Source organism: Pogona vitticeps, chromosome 1 (assembly GCF_051106095.1).
Source record: "Pogona vitticeps strain Pit_001003342236 chromosome 1, PviZW2.1, whole genome shotgun sequence".
Classification (NCBI taxonomy): Eukaryota; Metazoa; Chordata; class Lepidosauria; order Squamata; family Agamidae; genus Pogona; species Pogona vitticeps.
The window spans coordinates 350,931,713-350,954,437 of NC_135783.1; the positions used below are offsets into that span (position 1 = coordinate 350,931,713).

The 22,725-nt window shown below is 44.8% G+C and overlaps 1 protein-coding gene across 5 annotated transcripts in view; it reads right to left on the minus strand.

Moving 5' to 3' along the window:
• Nucleotides 1–22,725, minus strand: part of SLC35F4 (solute carrier family 35 member F4) — a 154,235-nt gene that overhangs the window by 41,533 nt on the left and 89,977 nt on the right. For 2 of the 5 annotated variants that reach the window (XM_072986849.2, XM_020814961.3), the window contains exon 1: nucleotides 4,188–5,270. The exons of the other annotated variants lie outside the window; for them this stretch is intronic. In XM_072986849.2, the coding sequence (XP_072842950.2) occupies nucleotides 4,188–4,263 (76 nt within the window). In that variant the 5' untranslated portion in view covers nucleotides 4,264–5,270. Of the gene's footprint in view, nucleotides 1–4,187; nucleotides 5,271–22,725 lie in introns of those variants that run through there. 5 annotated transcript variants of the gene reach the window in all.

The window sequence follows — 22,725 nt, forward strand, 5'->3', positions numbered from 1 at the left end:
AAGGCCTCTCTTGATGATGTTAATACTCAAGCAGGTTCTTAAAGGGAGACACGATCCTTGAGATAGTTTGGACCCAATCCATTGAGGGCTTTGTAGGTTAGGAGGACCAGCACTTTGAATTCTTCCCAGGAGTGGATCACCAGCCAGTGTAAGATCCAGGTTTTCTGAAGACAAAGGGGAAATCCAAAGCTATGAATAATATAAAGCATTTCTAGTTTTTGCAAACTTGGCCAGACGTTTTTCTGCAGCCAGTTAAGAGCGTGCATTTCACTGTTCAAACCACATGGCTTGTGGCTCTTCCAAACGTGCAAGGTAGTAAGTCAAGGTGTCATTTTCATTCAAATCTTTCCCTTTGGTGTTTCAGACCCACAAATGTAGCTCATCCTGTCACCCAGCTGAGATTTCTGTTCCTCATCAGCACATGAGGAGTTTGGTCCTTGCTATCTTGCTTAGCAGTGACAGAGTTTACCTTCTTGGGCTCCATGATCACTGCAGATGGTGACAGCAGCCATGAAATTAAAAGACACCTGCTTCTTGGGAGGAAAGCGATGACAAACCTAGACAGCATCTTAAAAAGCAGAGGCATCACCTTGCCGACAAAGGTCCGCATAGTCAAAGCTACGGTTTTTCCAGTACTGATGTATGGAAGTGAGAGCTGGACCATAAAGAAGGCTGACTGCTGAAGAATTGATGCTTTTGAATTGTGGTGCTAGAGGAGACTCTTGAGAGTCCCCTGGACTGCAAGGAGAACAAACCTATCCATTCTAAAGGAAATCAACCCTGAGTGCTCACTGGAAGGACAGATCCTGAAGCTGAGGCTCCAATACTTTGGCCATCTTGTGAGAAGAGAAGAGTCCCTGGAAAAGACCCTGATGTTGGGAAAATGTGAAGGCAAGAGGAGAAGGGGATGACAGCGGACAAGATGGTTGGAGAGTGTAATCGAAATGACCAACATGAATCTGACCCAACTCCGGGAGGCAGTTGAAGACAGGAGGGCCTGGCGTGCTCTGGTCACGAAGCATCGGACACAACTTAACAACTAAACCACATGGAAGATCAAAGAGTAACCAAGCAAAATGGGGCTACTTGTATACAGGACAATGTTTTTGGTGACTGTGGAGAAATTTAATCCATGCTACAAGGATGTGCGTCCATGCAATTTGTACCCCACCATATGTACAAAAGAGGATCGGGAAAATGGCCAAGATAAAGCTGTTGAACTAGCCCGCTTCTGCTCAAAAACAGTCTAATAATCTTAACATTTTAACTTGTTTTGAATTTTACCCATATGTCCTTAATTTTTAATCGTGCAACACTCTGATACGAATAAAGGGGGGATTTAAAAGGGACCGGGAAGTAGATAAGTAAGACATACTTGCGGATTCCTGGTTTTGATGCTGAAACATTTCCCTTGCAGGCAACTGGGTATGTTGTTGAAGCTCTCAAAAAGCCCCCAACTCATCCTGTTCCCTAAGTTTGCTTTCTTCTTGCTCTGCTTCCTTTGCTTCTCCAGCTCCCGAGACGGGCTGAGCACCTTTTGGAAACGTTTGCCGGGTTCAATGGACCTGGCAGAACACTTTCTGTGAGGTTGTGCTGATTTCTGCAAATCTAGTCATCAGAAACGAATAGAGTCAAGCCTATGTGACAGCCGTTCAAAGGGAGAAATGACCGAGAGACCTTTGCACCCAGAATTTTGGACCGGTAGTCATATGGAGAAGGATCTGTTAAAATAAAGGCTCAAGCAACAGAAAGCTTGAGATTTAGGCTGAATATCAAGAAAAAAGTCTCAACTGTTGGAGCAGTACGACAATGGAACCAAGGACCTTTAGAGCAGTGAGCCCTCCAACACTGGAGGCCTTCAAGAGAAAATTGGACAACCCTCTGTCAAATCTGTTTACTCTGGATTGCAGGACTAAGCAAGGGGGCCAACTAGATGACCTTAGAGGCCCCTTCAACTCATTTATTCAATGAGTCTATGATCTTTTGTTTCCCCCTTCACAATAAAAAATTTACAACATGCATTAAAGAAACATCGCTGGTGCATGAGGCAAAGATGTGTCTATTTGTTTCTAGCAATAAGGTTTTATGTGGCCCATTTAATCATTCTGTCCTGTTCTTAGTCACTGTTCTGGCCACTGACCAAGCGCGGGCTGAAATAAAATGCCCAATCCAGAGTTTGGAAATGGGACTTCTAAAAACAACATGCTAATCACCTGTCATTAACATTTATGATGATCGTATTACATGACGTAAAAATAAGGTCATACGCTATTGATGTATGATGGTTCTTGCTTTTAAAAAAAAAAATTTAAAAAAAGAAACCCCACCCAAAAAAATGCCCCCCCCCCATATGCTCACCACAGGTAACATTTCGGAAATAACAAGTGATCAGAATCCTAATTCAAATGGACGTGACATGGTGTGATTGAGCAGTAGCAAATTGCAACTAATTAAGAACATGCCACTCACACGCCTATCTGTGCATCCAGCTAGGTTGATTGGATGCGACCAGGCACATTGATCAGGACTTCATTAATTAGCTGCAATTTGCTGTCGTATACACATGATTTTGCTTAATCTGAAGTAAAACCCTAATACGTTTCTGGCCATTCAGGTTACTCATTATGCAGCTCACCCCAATTCTGCCTTATTTCTGTTGCCATTTCTAAAAGGAATGGACCCTCATGATTCGGTTTCATTCTTCGTTTATACAGGTCTAGAAACCAAGCTCTGTGTGGAACGACGGAGGGAATCGCACACATTTAGCCTGAGAAAGGAGGGGAAAGAGAAGATGAGAGACATTCTCAAATATCTGAGGGGAGATCCTGTGGATGATGGAGCAAGGTCTGTTTTCTGCTGCTCCGGATGGTGGAACACAAACCAATGGATTCAGATGGCGAAGCAGAAGATGCTGACTAAACATTAGAAAGAAATTTCCGATGGAAAGACATTTCCTTCTGCGACATGGACAACCTTGCAAAACAATGGGACGCTCCTTCGTTGAAAGCTTTCAAACAGAAGTTAGATGGCCACCTGTCAAGGATGCTTTAGCTGTGGGTTCCCTGCACTGGAAGGGGGCTGGACTAGATTATCTTTAAGCTCCCTTCCAATACTACAATTCTATTTATTCTAAGACAGTTTCCAAAAACCAGCGAGTAAAATTGTTATCTCAAAGGTGCTATTTCCAAAAAATTAAATTCAGGGTTCATCTGGTATATCTCTTCCTTTACTCTCCTCTTGGATATAATTTCAGCTGAAATACTGTGTAAATTTAACACTTAAGATGTCCATTTAAAAAAAGAAACTTAAATCCAGCTACCTCAGCCTCAGATTCTGGGGATATGCATCCCATCCATGAACCTTGGTCTGTTAGTCAGTGTCTTGGCCGCATCAGTTGATGCTCTGTTGACTCTCTCACTGTAAAGGTTGCCCAAACCCACTTCAGCTGGCATACAGAAGGACTCCCCCCCACACACACACACACAAAACTTCTCTTCTTCCAGGGAAGTAAATGTTTGCATGGCAATAATGCCAGAAGGAGGGCTAATCCCATGTTAACAAGAACACACATCTGGGAAAGTACATGGAAGTTGAAATACTGAAACAAGCAAAAAATATTCACACTCTCATTCAAAGCTGCATTAAAATCACACACGGCTGTGCCATTTTAGAAAGATACTCTGGGTTTTTATTTTACAATTTTGTTTCCTAAGGGCTGTCGTAACCCTGCCAGCCCTTCAAGACAGGTAGGTAACCTTTCCAGAGTAACACAAGGCAACACAACACTTCAAACAGAGGAAAATTAAAGACTTTGCACTGGAAGACGATTGCGAGGACGTAGCCCGTCTGGTAGCACTTCAAGGACAAAATCATGAAAGCCATCCAACTTTCTCCCCCCCAAAAACCCTCAATGCAATCTTGTCCCTCCCTATTGCCCCCCACAACCCCTAAAAACAGGTGAAAACCAGACATTTGGGGGGGACTCTAAACCAAAATGAAGAAATGAATTCTCTCCGAAAGATCCCCAAACCCCCCGTTCACAAACGGCCCTTTCATAACAGTATGTAGTAGTAGTTGTTTTAATTGCTGCTTTTAGGACTAATGAGAATAAGAGGCGCGCTAATTCCTTTCCTGAGGGAACGCACATAGGAGGTTTTTAAAATAATAATAATAATAATTGCATTTACCGTCTGATCTAGGTGGGTTTAATGTGGAAAGACAGAAGGGTTCTAACGGTGTCACTCTGGCAGTATGCTTCTTCATCCTCTGGGGTGCTGCGCTCTGAGATGTTACCTTCTCGTCTTCGCCTTTCGCCTCCACATTGTGTTTCGGCTGCACCCCCCCTCTTCCCCGACACCACAAGGTACTTTGCTGCTGCTGCTGCGCCTACAGAAAAGATGCCGCTTGGAAGATGCTGCAGCCAGCGAGGCAGGCGGCTGTCTTGTTTCCCCGGGAAACCGTTTGCAACACATTCAGACAACGGCTTGACCTCAGAGCCTCTACACCTTCTCCCCTCTCGTGCCAGGCTTGGGCACGGCCGGCAGTTCGGAGGGGGAAAACAATATCCTAATTATGGAGACAGAGAGAGAGAGAAATCTGTACGCCTATTTGCCCAAGACACCCCCCCACCTACAACTTTTAAGAGGGAGCAAACCCGGTCTCCATCCGAGCACCATGTCTGCACCAAACCAGATTCTCCTGCGAATCAGGCACGCGTTCTGTCGGCAGCAAGAGAAACGGGACAAACCAATTTGCTGGCGCTCCGTGCTCAGAAAATGTATGAGGAGGCAAAGTGACTGCATCTGACTAACCGTAAGAAGCTGGTGGTGGCTGGTGGGGAGAAGATTTTCCTAAACCAGAGGGCTTCCTACTGTCTTAAGCTTACAGGACAACAGCAGCCCCTCCAAAATTTTAAAAACAAAAATATTCCAGATGTTTTGAAGGTCAGCTCTCCTTCATCCCTTACCAGTCCAGGGTCCCGTGCTCAGAAATGATGGAAGCTCACACGAAGGGTCACCCAGGTCAGAGGCCACTGGACGGCACATAACCATAACGGAGCTCAAAACACACAAGAGGTTCTGGAGGGAGAGGACCATCCTCTTCGGACGGCAGGGAAGGTCTAGAAAACTGCCGAGGGACACAGAAGAATATTTGACCCTGAAATACCCTGCTTGAGAGAGTCATTTCTCTGCCCTCTGGGCCCAAGTCTTTAAAACAAGCAAAAGGTACACAGAAGATTCAGAACGAATATTGTGGGAAGTATTTATACCATTTCCTTTATGGGGCCTTGAAGGGACGTGGTGGCGCTGTGGGCTAAACCGCAGAAGCCTGAGCTGCAGGGTCAGAGGACCAAGCAGTCGTAAGATCGAATCCACGCGACGGAGTGAGCTCCCGTCGCTTGTCCCAGCTCCCGCCAACCTAGCGGTTCGAAAGCATGCGAATGCGAGTAGATAAATAGCGACCACCTCGGTGGGAAGGTAAACAGCGTTCTGTGTCTAAGTCGCACTGGCCATGTGACCACGGAAGATTGTCTTCGGACAAAACGCTGGCTCTATGGCTTGGAAACGGGGACGAGCACCGCCCCCTAGAGTCGAACACGACTGGACAAAAATTGTCAAGGGGAACCTTTACCTTTACCTTTACGGGGTCTTGCAGGCTTTTGGGGGGGGGATTTGGCAGTCCTGTGTCCCCTTTTTAGTGTGAAAACACTACCCCAAAATCTGCCCCCAAGATAAAAAAATTACATTTTCCCCGGTTTCCGTCCCCTCCCCATGGAGGTGTAGCCAGGTGCTTCATAAATAGCAGCTGGCTGGATAGCTCTTTGGTTGAGGTTATCTGGCTGCAGAGCAAGAGGTTGGGAGTTCAATTCCCCCACTGGGCCTCCCCAGGGAGAAGAGCCAGCCTGGGTAGCCTTGGGCAAGCTGCACAGTCCCGAGGCTGCCACATAGTGGAAGGAAATGGTAATACACTTCTGAGTCTTCTCTACCTGGAAAACCCTGAAAAGGGTCGCGATAAGTCAGGATTGTCTTGACACCATCGTCATCATTCATAAATGGCTCTGAGGAGCCTCCAGCCATTATTTGTCCCTCTCCACCCCTCCGGTTAATTTAATAGGACACACAGAAAAATCAGTCAATACAGAACAAAGCCCTCGGTTTCCTGAGCATCTGGGATCCTTATTGGCAGAATATAATTCCAACCTATGGGGTTTCAAATGTGACGTACTTAAATGTTTTTAAAATAGAAAAGGAAGATAAAATGAAGATGAACAAATATATGCATCTCATTAGATCCTTTTGTGCCACATTCTCTCCCAGGAGCTCACGATGATCCACACAGTTCTTCTTCCCATCGTTACTGCCCCAGTTTTATCACAGGATAATGGAGTCAGGAGGCTCCACTCCTTAAATACCTCACCTTGAAAAGCTCTATCGGGATCGCTCGAAGTTAGTTCTCACTGGACAGCATGTAACCTAATAAAACATGGCCAAGTTTGGAAAGTGTGGACTCTGAAACAGCACGGAATCCAACAGGTGAAGTAGCCCCCCCCCCCCCCGTATCTGCAAACTGGCAATGGGAGATGTGACACCTATATTTGTTTATTGATTGATTGATTGATTGATTGATTGATTTGATTTATATACCGCCCATCTGGTCTGGTCGACCACTCTGGGCGGCTTCCAATAAAAGTACATACAATAAAAACATAAGAACTTTACAAACAATCCAAACACATACAATAATAAAACAAATAATAAATGAGAAAAAAATAAAGAAAAAATTAAGCATTGACACGAGGGAAGGCCTGAATGTACATCCACGTTTTTAGTTGACTCTTAAAAGTGCCCAGCGTAGGGGCCGCACGAATAACCGGAGGAAGGTTATTCCAGAGGCGAGGAGCCACCGCTGAGAAGGCCCTTTTTCGTGTCTTTTCCTTCCCGGCCTCCCTCGGCGTTAGGCTCCTCAGCCTCACCTCCTGGCTCGTGCGGGTGATCCAGGTAAATCTAGGTGGGAGCAGGCGTTCTGCCAAGTATCGAGGTCCTAAACCGTTTAGGGCCTTATATGTAAGCATTAACACTTTGAAGTCAACGCGGAAACGGATGGGCAGCCAGTGCAGCATGGCCAGAGTAGGAGAGATATGTTGGTATTTTCTCACTCCAGTGAGGAGTCTGGCCGCCGCATTCTGCACCACTTGAAGTTTCCGCATCAGCTTCAAAGGCAGCCCCACGTAGAGCGTGTTACAGTGGTCTAATCTTGAGATTACGAATGCAGGTACTAAGGTAGTGAGTGCCCCGTGTCGAGGTAAGGTCGCAGCCGGGCAATCCGCCAAAAGTGGGAAAAGGCGGTGCGGACTACCGATGCCACCTGCGTTTCCATGGTGAGCATCGGGTCCAGATGTACCCCCAGGCTACATACCCCACTCTTAGCAGCCAGGGTCACACACCCCCAAATGTGAGAGAGCCATCCAGGCCACCAACTCCAGGGCCACCCACCCTCAGAACTTCCGTCTTGTCCGGGTTCAGCCCCAGCCCGTTCTCCCGCATCCATTCCAGTACGGCCCCCAGGCAGCGCTGGAGGGACAGGATGGCATCACCTGCAGTTGGTGAAAAGGAAATATAGAGCTGGGTGTCATCAGCATATTGATGGCACGATGCTCCACATCCCCTGATAACCCCACCCAGCGGCCTCATATAGATGTTAAACAGCATTGGGGAGACAATTGACCCCTGTGGAACCCACAGTTGAGGTTCCACGGGGCCGAGACGCTCTCCCCAAGCTGCACTCTCTGGGGACGGTCCTCTAAGAAGGAGCGAAGCCAGGTGAAAGCCAAGCCACCAATTCCAAACTCGGAGAGCCTCCCCAGGAGGATACCGTGGTCGACGGTATCAAAGGCCGCCGAGATGTTGAGGAGGACCAACAGAGATATTTTACCCCTGTCGGCCTCCCTCAACAGGTCGTCGTACAGGGCGACCAATGCCGACTCTGTCCCGTGGCGCGGCCTGAAGCCCGACTGAAACGGATCCAGGGCATCTGTTTCATCCAAATGTGCCTGAAGCAGATCAGCCACCACCCTCTCGACCACTTTGCTCATGAAAGAAACATTGAAATCGTCCGTGCTTCATGGCTCTTTAAGACAAAAAATACACTTTTTGGAAAGAGCTATAATAATCATTGCATGCTATCAATTCTGACTTATGCTGACCCTTTCGGGGGGGGGGGGTGTTCCAGGTAGAGAGGATTCAGAGGTGTATTACCCTTCCCTTCCTCTAGGGGCGCTGTGGGACTGTGCAGCTCGCCCAAGGCCACCCAGGCTGGCTCTTCTCCCAGGAATCAAACGCTCAACCTCTGGCTCAGAAACCAGACACCTAAACCACTGAGCTATACAGCCAGCTTTTGGAAAAATATTCACCCTAAACAAAGAGGGACAGAACAATATTTTTTGCTGCATTACATAGTACTATCTGTGCCTCCATGGAAAGAGCAGAGCTTAGCAATACAACAACGACATTGCTGGCAATGTATTACAATGAGTCAGTAATGAGAAACTAATGGCATTGTTTTTGCAAAGAAATGTAACAACCTGCAAATTTTTCAAAGATATTTAATTCCACATGTGACGTTGGCTGGTAATTTCTCAAGTGGGGAGCACTGCATGAGATTATGGGCTAATTTCCCCTTTCTTAATACCTTTTTTTGGGGGGAATAATAATAATAAGAGCTAGCAAAACAGTAGCCCATTAATAACACGTTGCTCCTTTGGAACTGCTAAAATTGCAAAAAGTAGAACATTACTTTTCGAAGAAATTGATCACTAATAATAATGTGTTCCTTATAAAGGGGGGGGACTCAGATTTCAAATTCTAGAAATCAAACATAATTTGTCTCCCTAACTTTTTGCAATTTTGAAATATTAGTGTCATTCAGCGAGCAGCAAACGACTCAAAGGCAAAGGGCACCCCTCCTCTCTATTCTTAGACGGTCTAACCATTTCTTATAATGGGATGGGGGGGACAGGATTTGAGGTGCTGCAGTAAAAGAACAGGTGATACAAATTTGCGCATGAACGTATGTTCGGATCTAATCAAGAGGCGATCCAGGCAATTAGTGGCTTTTATGACACGCTACAGCCTCCAGAGTTTTTTCCACATTCTAAGAAAAATAAAGTTGACTATAATTTACTGTGACGGGTATGAAACCGAACAGTCTTGGTGTTCACAACTATATACCGTAGGACTCCCCTTATTCGCTGGATCAGCGTCTGCCGATTCACTTATCCACTGCCTGGAAATATTAAATTTAAAAACCTGCAGAAATATGGATTTATACATATTTCCATTGTGTCTTTACTAGAACTAGCCACTAGAGGGAGCAAGAGACAATGCTATGTATAGTGTTCGCTACTTCCGCATTTTGGGGAGTTCTGCCGGGCGAGGGGGGGGACTTTATCTAATTATTTAATATGCATAATGAAATAGGTCTGTCCCGGTCATGCTTCCCAGAATATGGTATTCCAAGTAGTGTAAGAAAAAAAATAGTGTTCTCGTTGTTTCACCAAATTCAAGACTCCCAACGCAGGTAACTTTATTAAAAGTAAAAATATCTATTTGCAAATTGAGTAGCACAATGCAGCCAACTTCCAACAAGACCCCCACTAGAAAGGTTGCTGTTACACTTTTATAGGTTTGGTAGAGACCTATAATATGCCAGCAAGTTTGGAAAACTCAACAGTGGCCAGAGGATTGGAAAAGATCAGTCTACATCCCAATCCCAAAGAAGGGCAGTGCCAAAGAATGCTCCAACTACTGTACAATTGCACTCATTTCACACGCTAGCAAGGTTATGCTCAAAATCCTACAAGGCAGGCTTCAGCAGTATGTGGACCGAGAACTCCCAGAAGTACAAGCTGGATTCCGAAGAGGCAGAGGAACTAGAGAACAAATTGCTAACATATGCTGGCTTATGGAGAAAGCCAGAGAGTTCCAGAAAGATATCTATTTCTGCTTCATTGACTACATAAAAGCCTTTGACTGTGTGGACCACAGCAAACTATGGCAAGGCCTTAAAGAAATGGGAGTGCCTGACCACCTTATCTGTCTCCTGAGAAACCTATATGTGGGATAGGAAGCAGCAGTTAGAACTGGATTGGTTCAAAACTGGGAAAGGAATACGACAAGGCTGTATATTGTCTCCCTGCTTATTTAACTTCTATGCAGAAAACATCATGCGAAAGGCAGGACTGGATGAATCCCAAACCAGAATTCAAATTGATGGAAGAAATATAAACAGCCTCAGATATGCAGATGATACGACTCTGATGGCAGAAAGTGAGGAGGAATTAAGGAACCTCTTAATGAGGGTGAAAGAGAAGTGCACAAAAAATGGTCTGAAGCTCAACATCAAAAAAAAAAAAAAAAAAACTAAGATCATGGCCACTGGCCCCATCACCTCCTGGCAAATAGAAGGGGAAGATATGGAGGCAGTGACAGAGTTTACCTTCTTGGGCTCCATGATCATTGCAGATGGTGACAGCAGCTACAAAATTAAAAGACGCCTGCTTCTTGGGAGGAAAGTGATGCCAAACCTTGATAGCATCTTAAAAAGCAGAGACATCACCTTGCCAACAAAGGTCCGCATAGTCAAAGCTATGGTTTTTCCACTAGCGATGTATGGAAGTGAGAGCTGGACCATAAAGAAAGCTGACCGCCGAAGAATTGATGCTTCTGAATTGTGGTGCTGGAGGAGATTCTTGGGAGTCCCCTGGACTGCAAGGAGAAGAAACCTATCCACTTTGAGGGAAATCAACCCTGAGTGCTCACTGGAAGGACAGATCCTGAAGCTGAGGCTCCAATACTTTGGCCATCTTATGAGAAGAGAAGACTCCCTGGAAAAGACCCTGATGTTGGGGAAATGAGAAGGCAAGAGGAGAAGGGGACGACAGAAGACGAGATGGACGGACAGTGTCATTGAGGTGACCAATATGAATTTGACCCAACTCCGGGAGACAGTGGAAGACAGGAGGGCCTGGCGTGCTCTGGTCCATGGGGTCACAAAGAGTCGGACATGACAATGAATAAACAACAACAAACAGACTTTTTCAGACCGGTTCAGACTTTTTTGTGAATTTCAGCAGTTCTGTGGTTTCACATTACTTCTGCTGACCTCAGATGACACCAGCATTAAATATATGAAAATGTCATTATAGAAGAACAGCATCTTCGGTCCTGCTTTGCTGAAGTCTGGCCCTGCAGGCTTCGATAAGCCTGTGTTTCTGGAGAAGGAGCCACATCGAATTTCAGGGGACCACAGGCCAATCAAGAGTGCTGTCTGGATTCTACCTGGAACCCCCTTATCGATCCCTCTCAGACACAGTTGCTCCCTCTGATTTGACCCCTGGTAGCCATCATACTGGCGCTGTATCTCCATACTTAGCAAGGTGGCTCCTTGGCACAGATTTTCTGGGTTCATCCTCAAACCCTTCACAGCAGCAACAGAACTTACAGAGTTCTGCCAGCATAGCCTTCAAGAACTGATAGGCCAATTCCAAGCCCCACGGTGCAAGAGCGCAAGATTTTTGTGGACGGGGTTACAAACCGTGAGGGAATCCAGACTGCGTTGTGGTCCACTGAATTTCCTGTGTGGGTCCTTCTCTAATCTGCTCCTGTATCTTCTCACATTTTGCTTCCAAATCGATCATTCATCCCTCCCTCCCCTCTGGTTGCTTCTCTTTGAACCAGAGATGCAAAACTAATGACTAGGGAGGGATCTGATGGAAAGAGAATGGACACGCCCACTCCTGTCCTGATTGGTCACACCCACTCAGGGCCACCTTCCAGCATTCTGAGAAAGAGATCTAAATGTTTTCTGATGAGGCTGAGAAAATGAACTGCCTTCCTTTCTCATGAAGGATTTTGGCAAGAGGAGGTGCGTCAGGATCCATGAAAGTTCATAGGGAAACAGATTTACTAACATGCCACAGCATCTTATCCTTGTTTTTTTCTCTTTTCCTTCCCCCCCCTTTAATTTTGCACACATCTCATTTCCATCACAATCCATCAATCATTCAGTCAGATGAGTTAGAGCGTCGTCTTCCCTGAGTTCATCTAAGTCCTCGTTAAAAACAATCTGAGGTCATGGTGAAATGCAGTAGGATCCCTTATCCATGGGATCAATATCCACTGATTCAAAGCAAAGCAAAGCGTGCTGCTTATATACCGCCCCATAGTGCTTCAAGCACTCTCTGAGCGGTTTACAAGTTAATTATGCAGGCTACACATTGTCCCCCCCCCCCCCAGCGAGCTGGGTACTCATTTTACCAACCCCGGAAGGATAGAAGGCTGAGTCAATCTTGAGCCGGCTACCCGGGATTTGAACCCCAGGTCGTGAGCACAGTTTTGGCTGCAGTACAGCGTTTTAACCACTGTGCCACAAGACTCCTACACTTCACTTATCCACAGTCTAAAAATAATACAGTAAAAAAACAATCCTAGAAATACTCGTATTTGTCCATGTATAAGACGCCCCCCACTATTCTAATCCAAAATTAAGAAATCTAAGTGGGGCTTAGCAAGTGCTGGGGGAAAGGGATCAAAGTGCTGCAGGATCGCTTTGATCCCTGCTTTCCCCTTTACTTGTTTTTATTCTCTCCTCAGCTTACTTCCGTGTATAAGATGACCCTAAATTTTCAGTCTAAAGATTTTAGACAAAAGTATAGTTTTATACATGGAAAAAATACCGTATATATTTCTAGAGATGAAATTACTTGAACTGGCCCCAAGGGGGAGCCAGAGACCATGGTATGTATAGCATTCACTCTTAAAATAGTGTTTGCTCTAATCCACATTCTTCAGCATCCGCAGGGGGCTTAGAACCAGTTCCCTGCCGATATGGGGGTCCCACTGCAGATCACAATTTGGACTGCTTGTGAAGTGGTTCGGTGTGATCTGTTTCCTGGCAATCACACAATGCACAGGGAAATGTGCTCTAAGCACCCTAATGTAATGTATCTTTTTGCACTGAAATTCTGCTGCTTGCCTATCATTGGTTATGTATGTATGTATATAAACATTTTTATCCTGTAAATTTATGCACGGTGCTTTCACGCACGCAAAAAGCAACAACCAACAAACAAGCATTGAAGGACTGAGTTCTGCAACAGACAGAGAGGTTCCACATCAAAATGCAGCATTATGAAAATGCAAATTCTAGACAATACAGAATAACAAACTCTTTCTTTAAAGGTTAATATATATATGTGTGTTATATACTTTGCCACTGAAAAGTAACCTTATAAAGCTGAGACCCGTCTAGACTAGGAAAAACACTCACATGATTATACAATTCAAAACTCTTTTTACTATGTGTGCTCAGTACATTTTACAAAATACTTGTTGCGTTGAAGCTGTTGTGATGTAGATTTTGTTTACCATTTTTGTGTGGTATTTGTTTGATTCTTTTAAATATTAGCATACTTACTGTTTTTAGATCTTCAATATTGCCTTTTTAATGATGTAAGCCACCTTTGTTCCTTTTAAGGAGAAAGGAGGGGTAAAATATTTTAAGTAAGTAAGTAAGTAAGTAAGTAAGTAAGTAAGTAAGTAAGTAAGTAAGTAAGTAAGTAAGTAAGTAAGTAAGTAAGTAAGTAAGTAAGTGAGTGAGTGAGTAAGTAAGTAAGTAAGTAAAATGAGGCTACAATAGTCTACCTTAATCAACAGAACAGGATATTTACTTCCATTATTTGCTTTCACATTCTTTGCAGCTTATGGTGCGTGCTGTGTGTCATCAGGTTGAATCTGACTTATAGCAACCCTAACAGGGTAATTCAAGGTACGTGAGATATAATGAGTAGTTGTGCCTGTGCCAGCCCTCAGTACATTTCCATGGCAGGGATTTGAACCCAGGTCTCCTGGTTAATAGTCCAACACTATTTAGGTGTCCAATACACCTAAAAGGTCTTATCATTAACAGCCCCCCCTTATGTCATTCAGGGTGGGTTTTTTAAGGAACTAATTATGACTCTTTTAGTTACTTTTAGTTACTATTAGTTACTTTTGATAAACAAAATAGTTACATTTAGTTCCTTTAAAAATAATTGAGCCTTAGGCAGCTTGATGGTGGCAAGAGGAGAAGGGGATGACAGAGGACGAGGTGGTTGGACAGTGTCACCGAAGCGACCAACGTGAATTTGATCCAACTCCGGGAGGCAGTGGAAGACAGGAAGGCCTGGCGTGCTCTGGTCCATGGGGTCACGAAGAGTCGGACACGACTTAACAACTAAACAACAACAACAAATATATATCCTACAAAAAGCCTAAGATGTGGAGAGACACAGCGCAGCTGATTTTTGCAGACAGAAAGCACATCCTTGACTTTCAGAGCCTGTTATATAAAGTCTGAAGGTACAGCAATATCATTCAAACAGTGAATGCCTTCAACCCTCTAAAAACCAAGTTTAAGTCAACTATGAAACTTGCCCAGAAGCCAGAAAATATCAATAGTGGTTAACGGTCGCTTAAAATTGCAAACATGTTCTTTCTGGAGAAAACAAACGGCCGAAAACCCTGATTACAATTTACATCCAACAGAGATACCTGGACTCCAAGAAAAATCAACCATTCCAGCGTCCCTCTTTTCAATGGTAAATCCAGATCTATTTATCTTTGAAAAACGTGTGAAACGAGACTGGAAACAATACAGCAGGTTTGGGGGGGGGGGAAGGAGATTCAAAAGATCTGGGACATCTAGTTGGACGGAACCTTAAACAGGGTGAGGTGGGAATTTTTGGAACATTTTGAGAAAAAGGAAAGGTGGTTTGGGGGGTCTCTGCCTAAACCAATCAGAATTCTGTTCTTTATCAGGAGACATTCCCACACTCAAAAGTTCTAAATTCGACGGGCAGCTCATGACGACAGGTGGAACCTTTCCATCATTCTCTAATTCCATTAAGTCCATTGGTATGGCTGCCGCGTGCTGTAGTCGTCTACCTCTTGCGTCCAACTCAGAACAGAGAGGGAATCCGGAAGTTGAGTCATGGCAACTGGACTTCTTTCTTATTCGGCTGAAGTGTTTCGCTACTCATCCAAGTAGCTTCTTCAGTATCACATAGAGGGAAGTTTACATACCCTCCATTGGTAACCTTCCCCAAATATAGTTCAATCAACCGGAATATTTCAAACAGGAAAAATCAGCAGTAGCTGAAAGGTAAAGGTAAAGGTAAAGGTTCCCCTTGACAATTTTTGTCCAGTCGTGTTCGACTCTAGGGGGCGGTGCTCATCCCCGTTTCCAAGCCATAGAGAGCCAGCGTTTGTCCGAAGGCAATCTTCCATGGTCACATGGCCAGTGCGACTTAGACACGGAACGCTGTTACCTTCCCACCGAGGTGGTCCCTATTTATCTACTCGCATTTGCATGCTTTCAAACTGCTAGGTTGGCGGGAGCTGGGACAAGCGACGGGCGCTCACTCTGTTGCGTGGATTCGATCTTACAACTGCTTGGTCTTCTGACCCTGCAGCACAGGGTTCTGCGGTTTAGCCCGCAGCGCCACCACATCCCTGAACATGCCCTAAAACAAGCTGGACATGAGATTCTATTTCAAAATACTGAAGTACTGGACAACACCAGCAACCACTATGTTAGGCTGCACAGGGAAGCCACTGAAATCCATAAACATCAACAGAATTTCAACAAAAAGGAAGACGGCCTAAAACTAAATGCGGCCTGGCTCCTGATATTGAAAAATACAGCCTGTAAAAGGTCAGTGAACTCTACCCAGCCACAAGGACCAGGGATCAGTGCACAAAAAAGACCAGCTAATGAAACCCATCAATCACAGTAACAGATAATCTCCCCCTCCTTATCACAAGAAAAAACACACTGAGCACCCTATCTCCTGAAAAAAGTCAAAAGCTGTTCAAACAGCTATAAATAGTCAACTATCCAACAAACACCAACAGAGCATGGACAGAGTTCCTACTCCAGTCCTCTGAAGATGCCAGGAAGAACAACCTTCGGAACATGGCCAAAGAGCTTGAAAAACCCACAAGAACCATATCTCAATCACCTTAGCCCAGGAGAAATCAATCCTGAGTGCTCACTGGAAGGACAGATTCTGAAGCTGAGGCTCCAATCCTTTGGCCATCTGATGAGAAGAGAAAACTCCCTGGAAAAGACCCTGATGTTGGGAAAGTGCGAAGGCAAGAGGAGAAGGGGAGGATAGAGGACGAGACGGTTGGACAGGGTCATCGAAGTGACCAACGTGAATCTGACCCAATTCCGGGAGGCCGTGGAAGACAGGAGGGGCCTGGCGTGCTCTGGTCCATGGGGTCACAAGGAGTCTGACGTGACTTAACGACTAAACAACAATACCCCACGATTCCATAGATAAACCTCAAAGTCAGAGTACTCAAGCAAGACGTAAGGAACCACATACGCCAGCCCTTCAACCATGAACAGTTTCCTCTCCATCACTTAGTCAAGTCATAACCCTTTAAAGAACAAGTGACTAAGAGTAACTAAAAGGGTTAATTAGACATTAGTTATATACCCCAATAAGTTGACATAGTTGCTAGGTTGTGTTTATAATATAGCATAGGACCAAACAGTACAACGTAATGAACACATCATTAGGACTGGAAGCTCCATAAAAGACAAGACACTGATTGTTTATCCTAGTATGAGCTTCCCTTAGCTCAGCGTGCTGCAAACCAGCTTGCTTTTGTTTTCTTGTTGTCATGAGGGAGACATAAAGAGAGCCTCCATCTGCAAGTTGATGGCTCACATATGGAGTTTGAAAGAATTCTCTCCCTGGAGAGAAAACAACTGAGCAACTGGCAGAAAACAGCAACGACTTGAAATCACTACTCAGGAAGGTGAAAGAAGAAAATGCCAAAGCAGGACAGTAGTTGAACCTTGATGGAGATGAAAATAGGAGAGAAACAAGAGAATTAAGTTCAAAACCTGATTATTTATTTATTTATTAGATTTTTATCCCGCCCATCTATACAACGTCTACTCTGATTGTGAAGAAACTGAAACAGTCAAAACATCTTCTGTCATTTGCTTCAATCAAAGCCCAAATCAAGACTGCAGCCAACCCCCCTCCCCAAAATCAAGAGATTTGATGGCACATAAACAATGAAAATTTGGTCTCATTCAGATTACCATCTATGTTTGAATGAAAGTACCACCACAACAAGTCACATGAGGGTGGAACACCAGCCCAGAGCGTGGGAGTTACTTTTTGAGAATAATAAGTTACTGTTATAGTTCCAATTCCTTTAATAAATTACTATTATGGTTATATGTAAAAGTAAATTAATTTTAGTTACTTTTTATTAATCAATGATGTGTTAACTGAGTGGGCAATTTGACTGAAAATTACGGGCCAGAACTGCTTGCTGCTAGCCAAGAAATCAGAGTTGATTTCCTATCCATTCTGAAGGAAATCAACCCTGAATGCTCATTGAAAGGACAGATCCTGAAGCTGGGGCTCCAATTCTTTGGCCATCTCATGAGAAGAGAAGACTCCCTGGAAAAGCCCCTGATGTTAGGAAAGTGTGAAGGCAAGAGGAGAAGGGGATGACAGAGGACGAGATGGCTGGATAGTGTCATCGAAGCGACCAACATGACTTTGACCAAACACCAGGAGGCAATGGAAGACAGGAGGGCCTGGTGTGCTCTGGTCCATGGGGTCACGAAGAGTCGGACACAACTTAATAACTAAACAACAACAACAGCCAAGCAATCACCACTTGTATTTCTCATCAAGACACATGACTTGTGTGAGACAAGAATGACAACCACCAATTCTTAACAAGTGGGCTTTTGTGAAGCAATTTAGATCATCTGACTTGCAAAAGTAAAACGATTCTGGCCCCTGGGTCATCATTAAGAAATGGAAAAACACTACACGTCATGACATACTTCTAAGCTCTCTTCCCGATTGTCCTCCCACAGGATTCAAACCATCCTGTGCAGGAGGACCATCTCTAGTCCCAAAAGGTGGCTTTTCCAGCTATCATTACCGATCTGGCCCTTCTTAGACTAATCATTGTTCAGACGCACTGGGACCCACCTAACTGGTCAATCAGCACAGGGAATAAAAAAAAGCATTCACGTCTGCTGTAATTTCTTCTGCGCTGTTAAGGACAGCAGCGGCTGCCGGATGAAATGCAACAGCCCCATTACCGACTCATTTCACGGGCCGAGAATATTAATGTGGTTCACGGGACAAAACAGAAAAACAATGCATAATATGGGCAGAAAAACAGCCTGTGCAAGAGAAACTAAAAACAAAACAAAAACTCTGGGGATATTTACCGCAAACCCCAGAAAAAGGCAAATATATTTAGAGAAGAAAAATGCAGATTAAGACTCGTCAGGCATGAAATTGACGACGGGGTCAGGATGAATTCTCAACGGGTTCGTCTGTTGTGGGGTTTGCTCTCCTGTCGAAAACAGACGTTAACTAGTTTGGAGCAGACGAGACATCTCTATGGCGGGGCTGGGGTTATTTAAACCAACTCACTCCCAAGACGAAGACGACAATCGCTCGGGTGGCCGCGAAGGAGCTAGAAAAGATCATCGAGGGCGAAGATGTGTCACTGGAGATCAAAGCCGGGATCATCCACGCTCATATATTCCCAGTCACCGTGTATGGGAAGAAAGCCAACAGGAAACATTATTTCATATCAACCGTGGAGACAGCCAACAGGGAAAAAAATGAATTCTTATGGTGCTGAGGGAGAGCTTTGCAGAAACCCTGGACCACCAGGAAGACAAACAAGTGGGTCCTGGATCAAATCAAGCCTGGAAATTTTTCAAGATGCAAAAAAAAAAAAAAAAGATAAAAACGAGGCTGTCCTACTTTGGGCACATGACGAGAAGATAGAATTCCCTGGGGAAAAAAGACTATCTTCCTGGGAAAAGTTAAAGGCAGCAGGAAAAGAGGAGGATCCACAATGAGATGGATCGATTCAATAATGGAAGCCACAGGCTTGAGTTTATAGGAAAGCAGGACAGCTGTTGACCAGACATTTTGGAGGTCACTCATTGGAAGGAAATCTCATTCTGGCAACTGAGCCGAGCCATTTCAGCCGCTTTGGGGACCACGTTCCCCCGCCCTTTCTCCTTACTACTCCGCATCTCCCCCAGGCCTAAAATTTGGCCACCGTTTGGCCAAAAAGGCAACAGATTCGAAACAAAACATTTTGTGTGCTTTAAACCAGTGGCCTCCAACCTTTCTCGAGTCGGAACCTCCTTTTATAATAGCAAAGTAACCGATGACACACACACACAAACGGTGGTCATGTTTACATTAAAAGGTATTTTTAATGGAGTAAAGTCACACTTCTCTGAAAGCAGAGGCTTCTTTCTACCCCAAGGAACCTGTTTCTCGTACATACACATACACACTTACTTTAATATCCTCTTCCAGAAGGTCAAGGAAGAAATTATTTAGCAAGGGCTACAAACACCTATAAAGTGACCCTTAGAAAACATATGATGACCCCCTTGGGGGAGGGTCACTACTCGCAGGTAGAGAAACACTGCTTTAAACTTTGGCAGGAAAGAGAAAGACTTTTTTTTCCCTCTCCCGCTTCGCCCTGAAATTTTGGGGGGGTGGTGGTTTTCAGGGTGCTGGGGGGACAGAAAAAAGTCATCCTCGTGACCCACATGATCCACAGCCGAGCAGAGAAAAGCACCCTCTTTTCTAAGCGGATTCATTTCACTTAGATTTCTCCCCGTTGTAGCATTCTTGGTGTTGTGCAAATTAAAAACATAAAATATAAAGTAATAGTATTACACCAATAAAAGGCATCCAATAAAAGCCAGACAGAGCCAGTTGTGGCACCTAATAATACCGAAAGCAATTATCAGGAGCAGGGATAAAATAGTCTCAAATCCGGAAAGCATCGTAAGAAAGGAATAATTCCTTAAGTACCTGGGGGGGAAGGCAAGGCCCTCGTGCAACGTTGAAGGGCGCAATGCATACTGCCACTCAGCACCGCTCCCAGGGCAGTTTACAAAAATGAGACAAAATGCAAACAATATATATAATATATATATAATAATTTCTTTAAAAATTCATTGTGACAATATAACAATTGGGAGGGGGGGCCACAACAACTATGTATTGTGCTAAAAGGATCGCAACTTGAGCGCCAGACAAGAAATAGCTCCATTATTCAGCATGTTCTTCTTGGTGGTAAAAGGGCTGTCTTGTGCTCAGAGACGGGGTTGCCAACCAAGAATTCCTCAGATGTTCTTGGATGACAACTCCCATCAACCCTGAGCAGCAGCCAGAGAGTCCCTGTTCAACAAGATCTCAAGCCAAGACTGGGATTGTTGTTGTTGTTGTTTAGTCGTTAAGTCGTGTCAGACTCTTTGTGACCCCAAGGACCAAAGCATGCCAGACCTTCCTGTCTTCCACTGCCTCTCGGAGTTGGGTCAAATTCATGTTGGTCGCTTCAATGACCCTGTCCAGCCATCTCATCCTCTGTCGTCTCTTTCTCCTCTTGCCTTCACACTTTCCCAACATCAGGGTCTTTTCCAGGGAGTCTTCTCTGGGATTGGGGACCACTAATTCGTTGATTTTTATTCGTTGTATCCTTTTCACTCCTCTCCTGCAGTGACATCGGGGGTTCACAGCTCTTCCTTCAGCTCCTTAATCGTCACAAGGTGGATCAAGCTCAGAGGAAGAGTGAGAAGCTCAAGGTTGTTGCATGAATTCTTCAACAGGTGACTTCAACCTTGATCTCCTGCATAGATGTGAGCATTCTAGCCCTATTCACCTTCAACTCCCATCACTCTCCTTCACATGGAGAGCAGTGGCTCCAAAGACATAAAAAAAAAAAACTCTGTGGTCCACAGAGGCTCTCCATGGGTGTGGGGAACCAGACCCTCAATTCACATGAAAAGCCCCTAACGCAATGGTTCTCAACCTCTGTTAATCCAGATGTTCTTAGACTAAAGTTCCCAGAAGCCTTCACCGTAGCTATGCAAGCAAAGATTTCTGAGAGTTGCAGCCCAAGAACATCTGAGCACCCAAGGTTGGGAATCATTACCCTAGAGCAGTGATGGCGAACCTACAGCACGCTTGCCACAGCTGGCACGCCGAGCCCTCTGTGGGCACGCAAGCCGTAAGTCGCCATCGAGGAAATACTTACCCATCCTCCGATTCTGGCACTCCCCTCTGCTGGTGCAGTGGTCCAGTGGAGGGGTGCAATGGCAGCCATTACTGGTCTAACCCGACGGGGGATTGGAGGACTGGTAAGTATTTCTCTTGTAATATCACCCCAAGGGGGGAAAAACAAGCAGTTAACCCATAGTGCAGGGGCAGTGATTTTTTCTAAACTAAAACCTCAATATTCAGGTTAATTGCAGTGTTGGCCCTTGGAAAGAAATAAGCTGGTTTCGTGTCGCAGGTTGGGCACGCGAGCTCCTGTTCGACATCATTGCCTTGAGAGACTCACCCCATGATCAGGTTCCCCTCTTCTACATGGTTTTTAATAACTGGAGGACCTCTAGTTACCATGAGAACACAAAATTTCAGAAGACTACTCAGTCCTTAGTTCAGTCAAGAGGTTGGGAGGAGGAACAGCAAGAGTATATATAAGCAGCAACATTGGAGAAGCTGTAAACAAGAAATCCAAAATGTCTGGATGGCAAGTGTTGCAATGATCCAGATCCGCATAGTCAAAGCTATGGTTTTTCCAGCAGCGATGTATGGAAGTGAGATTGATGCTTTTGAATTGTGGTGCTGGAGGAGGTTCTTGAGAGTCCCCTGGACTGCAAGGAGAAGAAACCTATCCATTCTGAAGGGAATCAACCCTGAGTGCTCACGGGAAGAACAGATCCTGAAGCTGAGGCTCCAATCCTTTGGCCATCTCATGAGAAGAGAAGACTTCCTGGAAAAGACCCTGATGGTGGGAAAGTGTGAAGGCAGGAGGAGAAGGGGACGACAGAGGACGAGATGGTTGGACAGTGTCACCGAAGCGACCAACATGAATTTGACTCAACTCCGGGAGGCAGTGGAAGACAGGAGGGCCTTGTGTGCTCTGGTCCATGGGGTCACAAAGAGTCAGACACGACTTAACAACTAAATAACAAGAACAACAAAAAGTAGAAAACAAGAACCCTGGAAGCTGCTTAACCAAGGGGCTAGGATGACCTGGCATAGTTTTATTACTAGGTCTTGGTTTACCATAGCAAGAAAGGAAGCTAAGGCTGTGGTTACACAATTTGATTTGACTTCAGATTTTTTTTTTTTAAAAAAAAAATCAGATTCAAGTCATATGGTATTTAAACTGGTGGCTGTATTCACAGGCACTGAATGGAAGCGGATTTATTTCTGGGTTTTTAAATCAGTTTTGGCATCTACATGACTGAAATGGATTCATTTCCTTTCTGTTTTAGAAGCAGAATATTCTAAAAGGTTATGTTGGTGTGTTTTTTTAAAGTAAGTGATACATCGCTAAATTGAGTGTCTAGGAAGTGCCATGGGGGAAACGCTGGAGATGTGACCCCAGCTGATTAATGATGAAAAAATGAGAATGCAGGGGAGGCTTCCAGCTCTTTGGAGTGGACAATGCTCCTGGTGCGCGGACTGACCTCTGTGCCCAAGTGCATCTGCTCTGTGCCCACTCATTTTCTGCTGCTCTGCTGGCTCCTTGTTGGTGGAATGTAGAAAACGAGGTAGGTGGTTGTAAAGCCCTACATAATGATGAA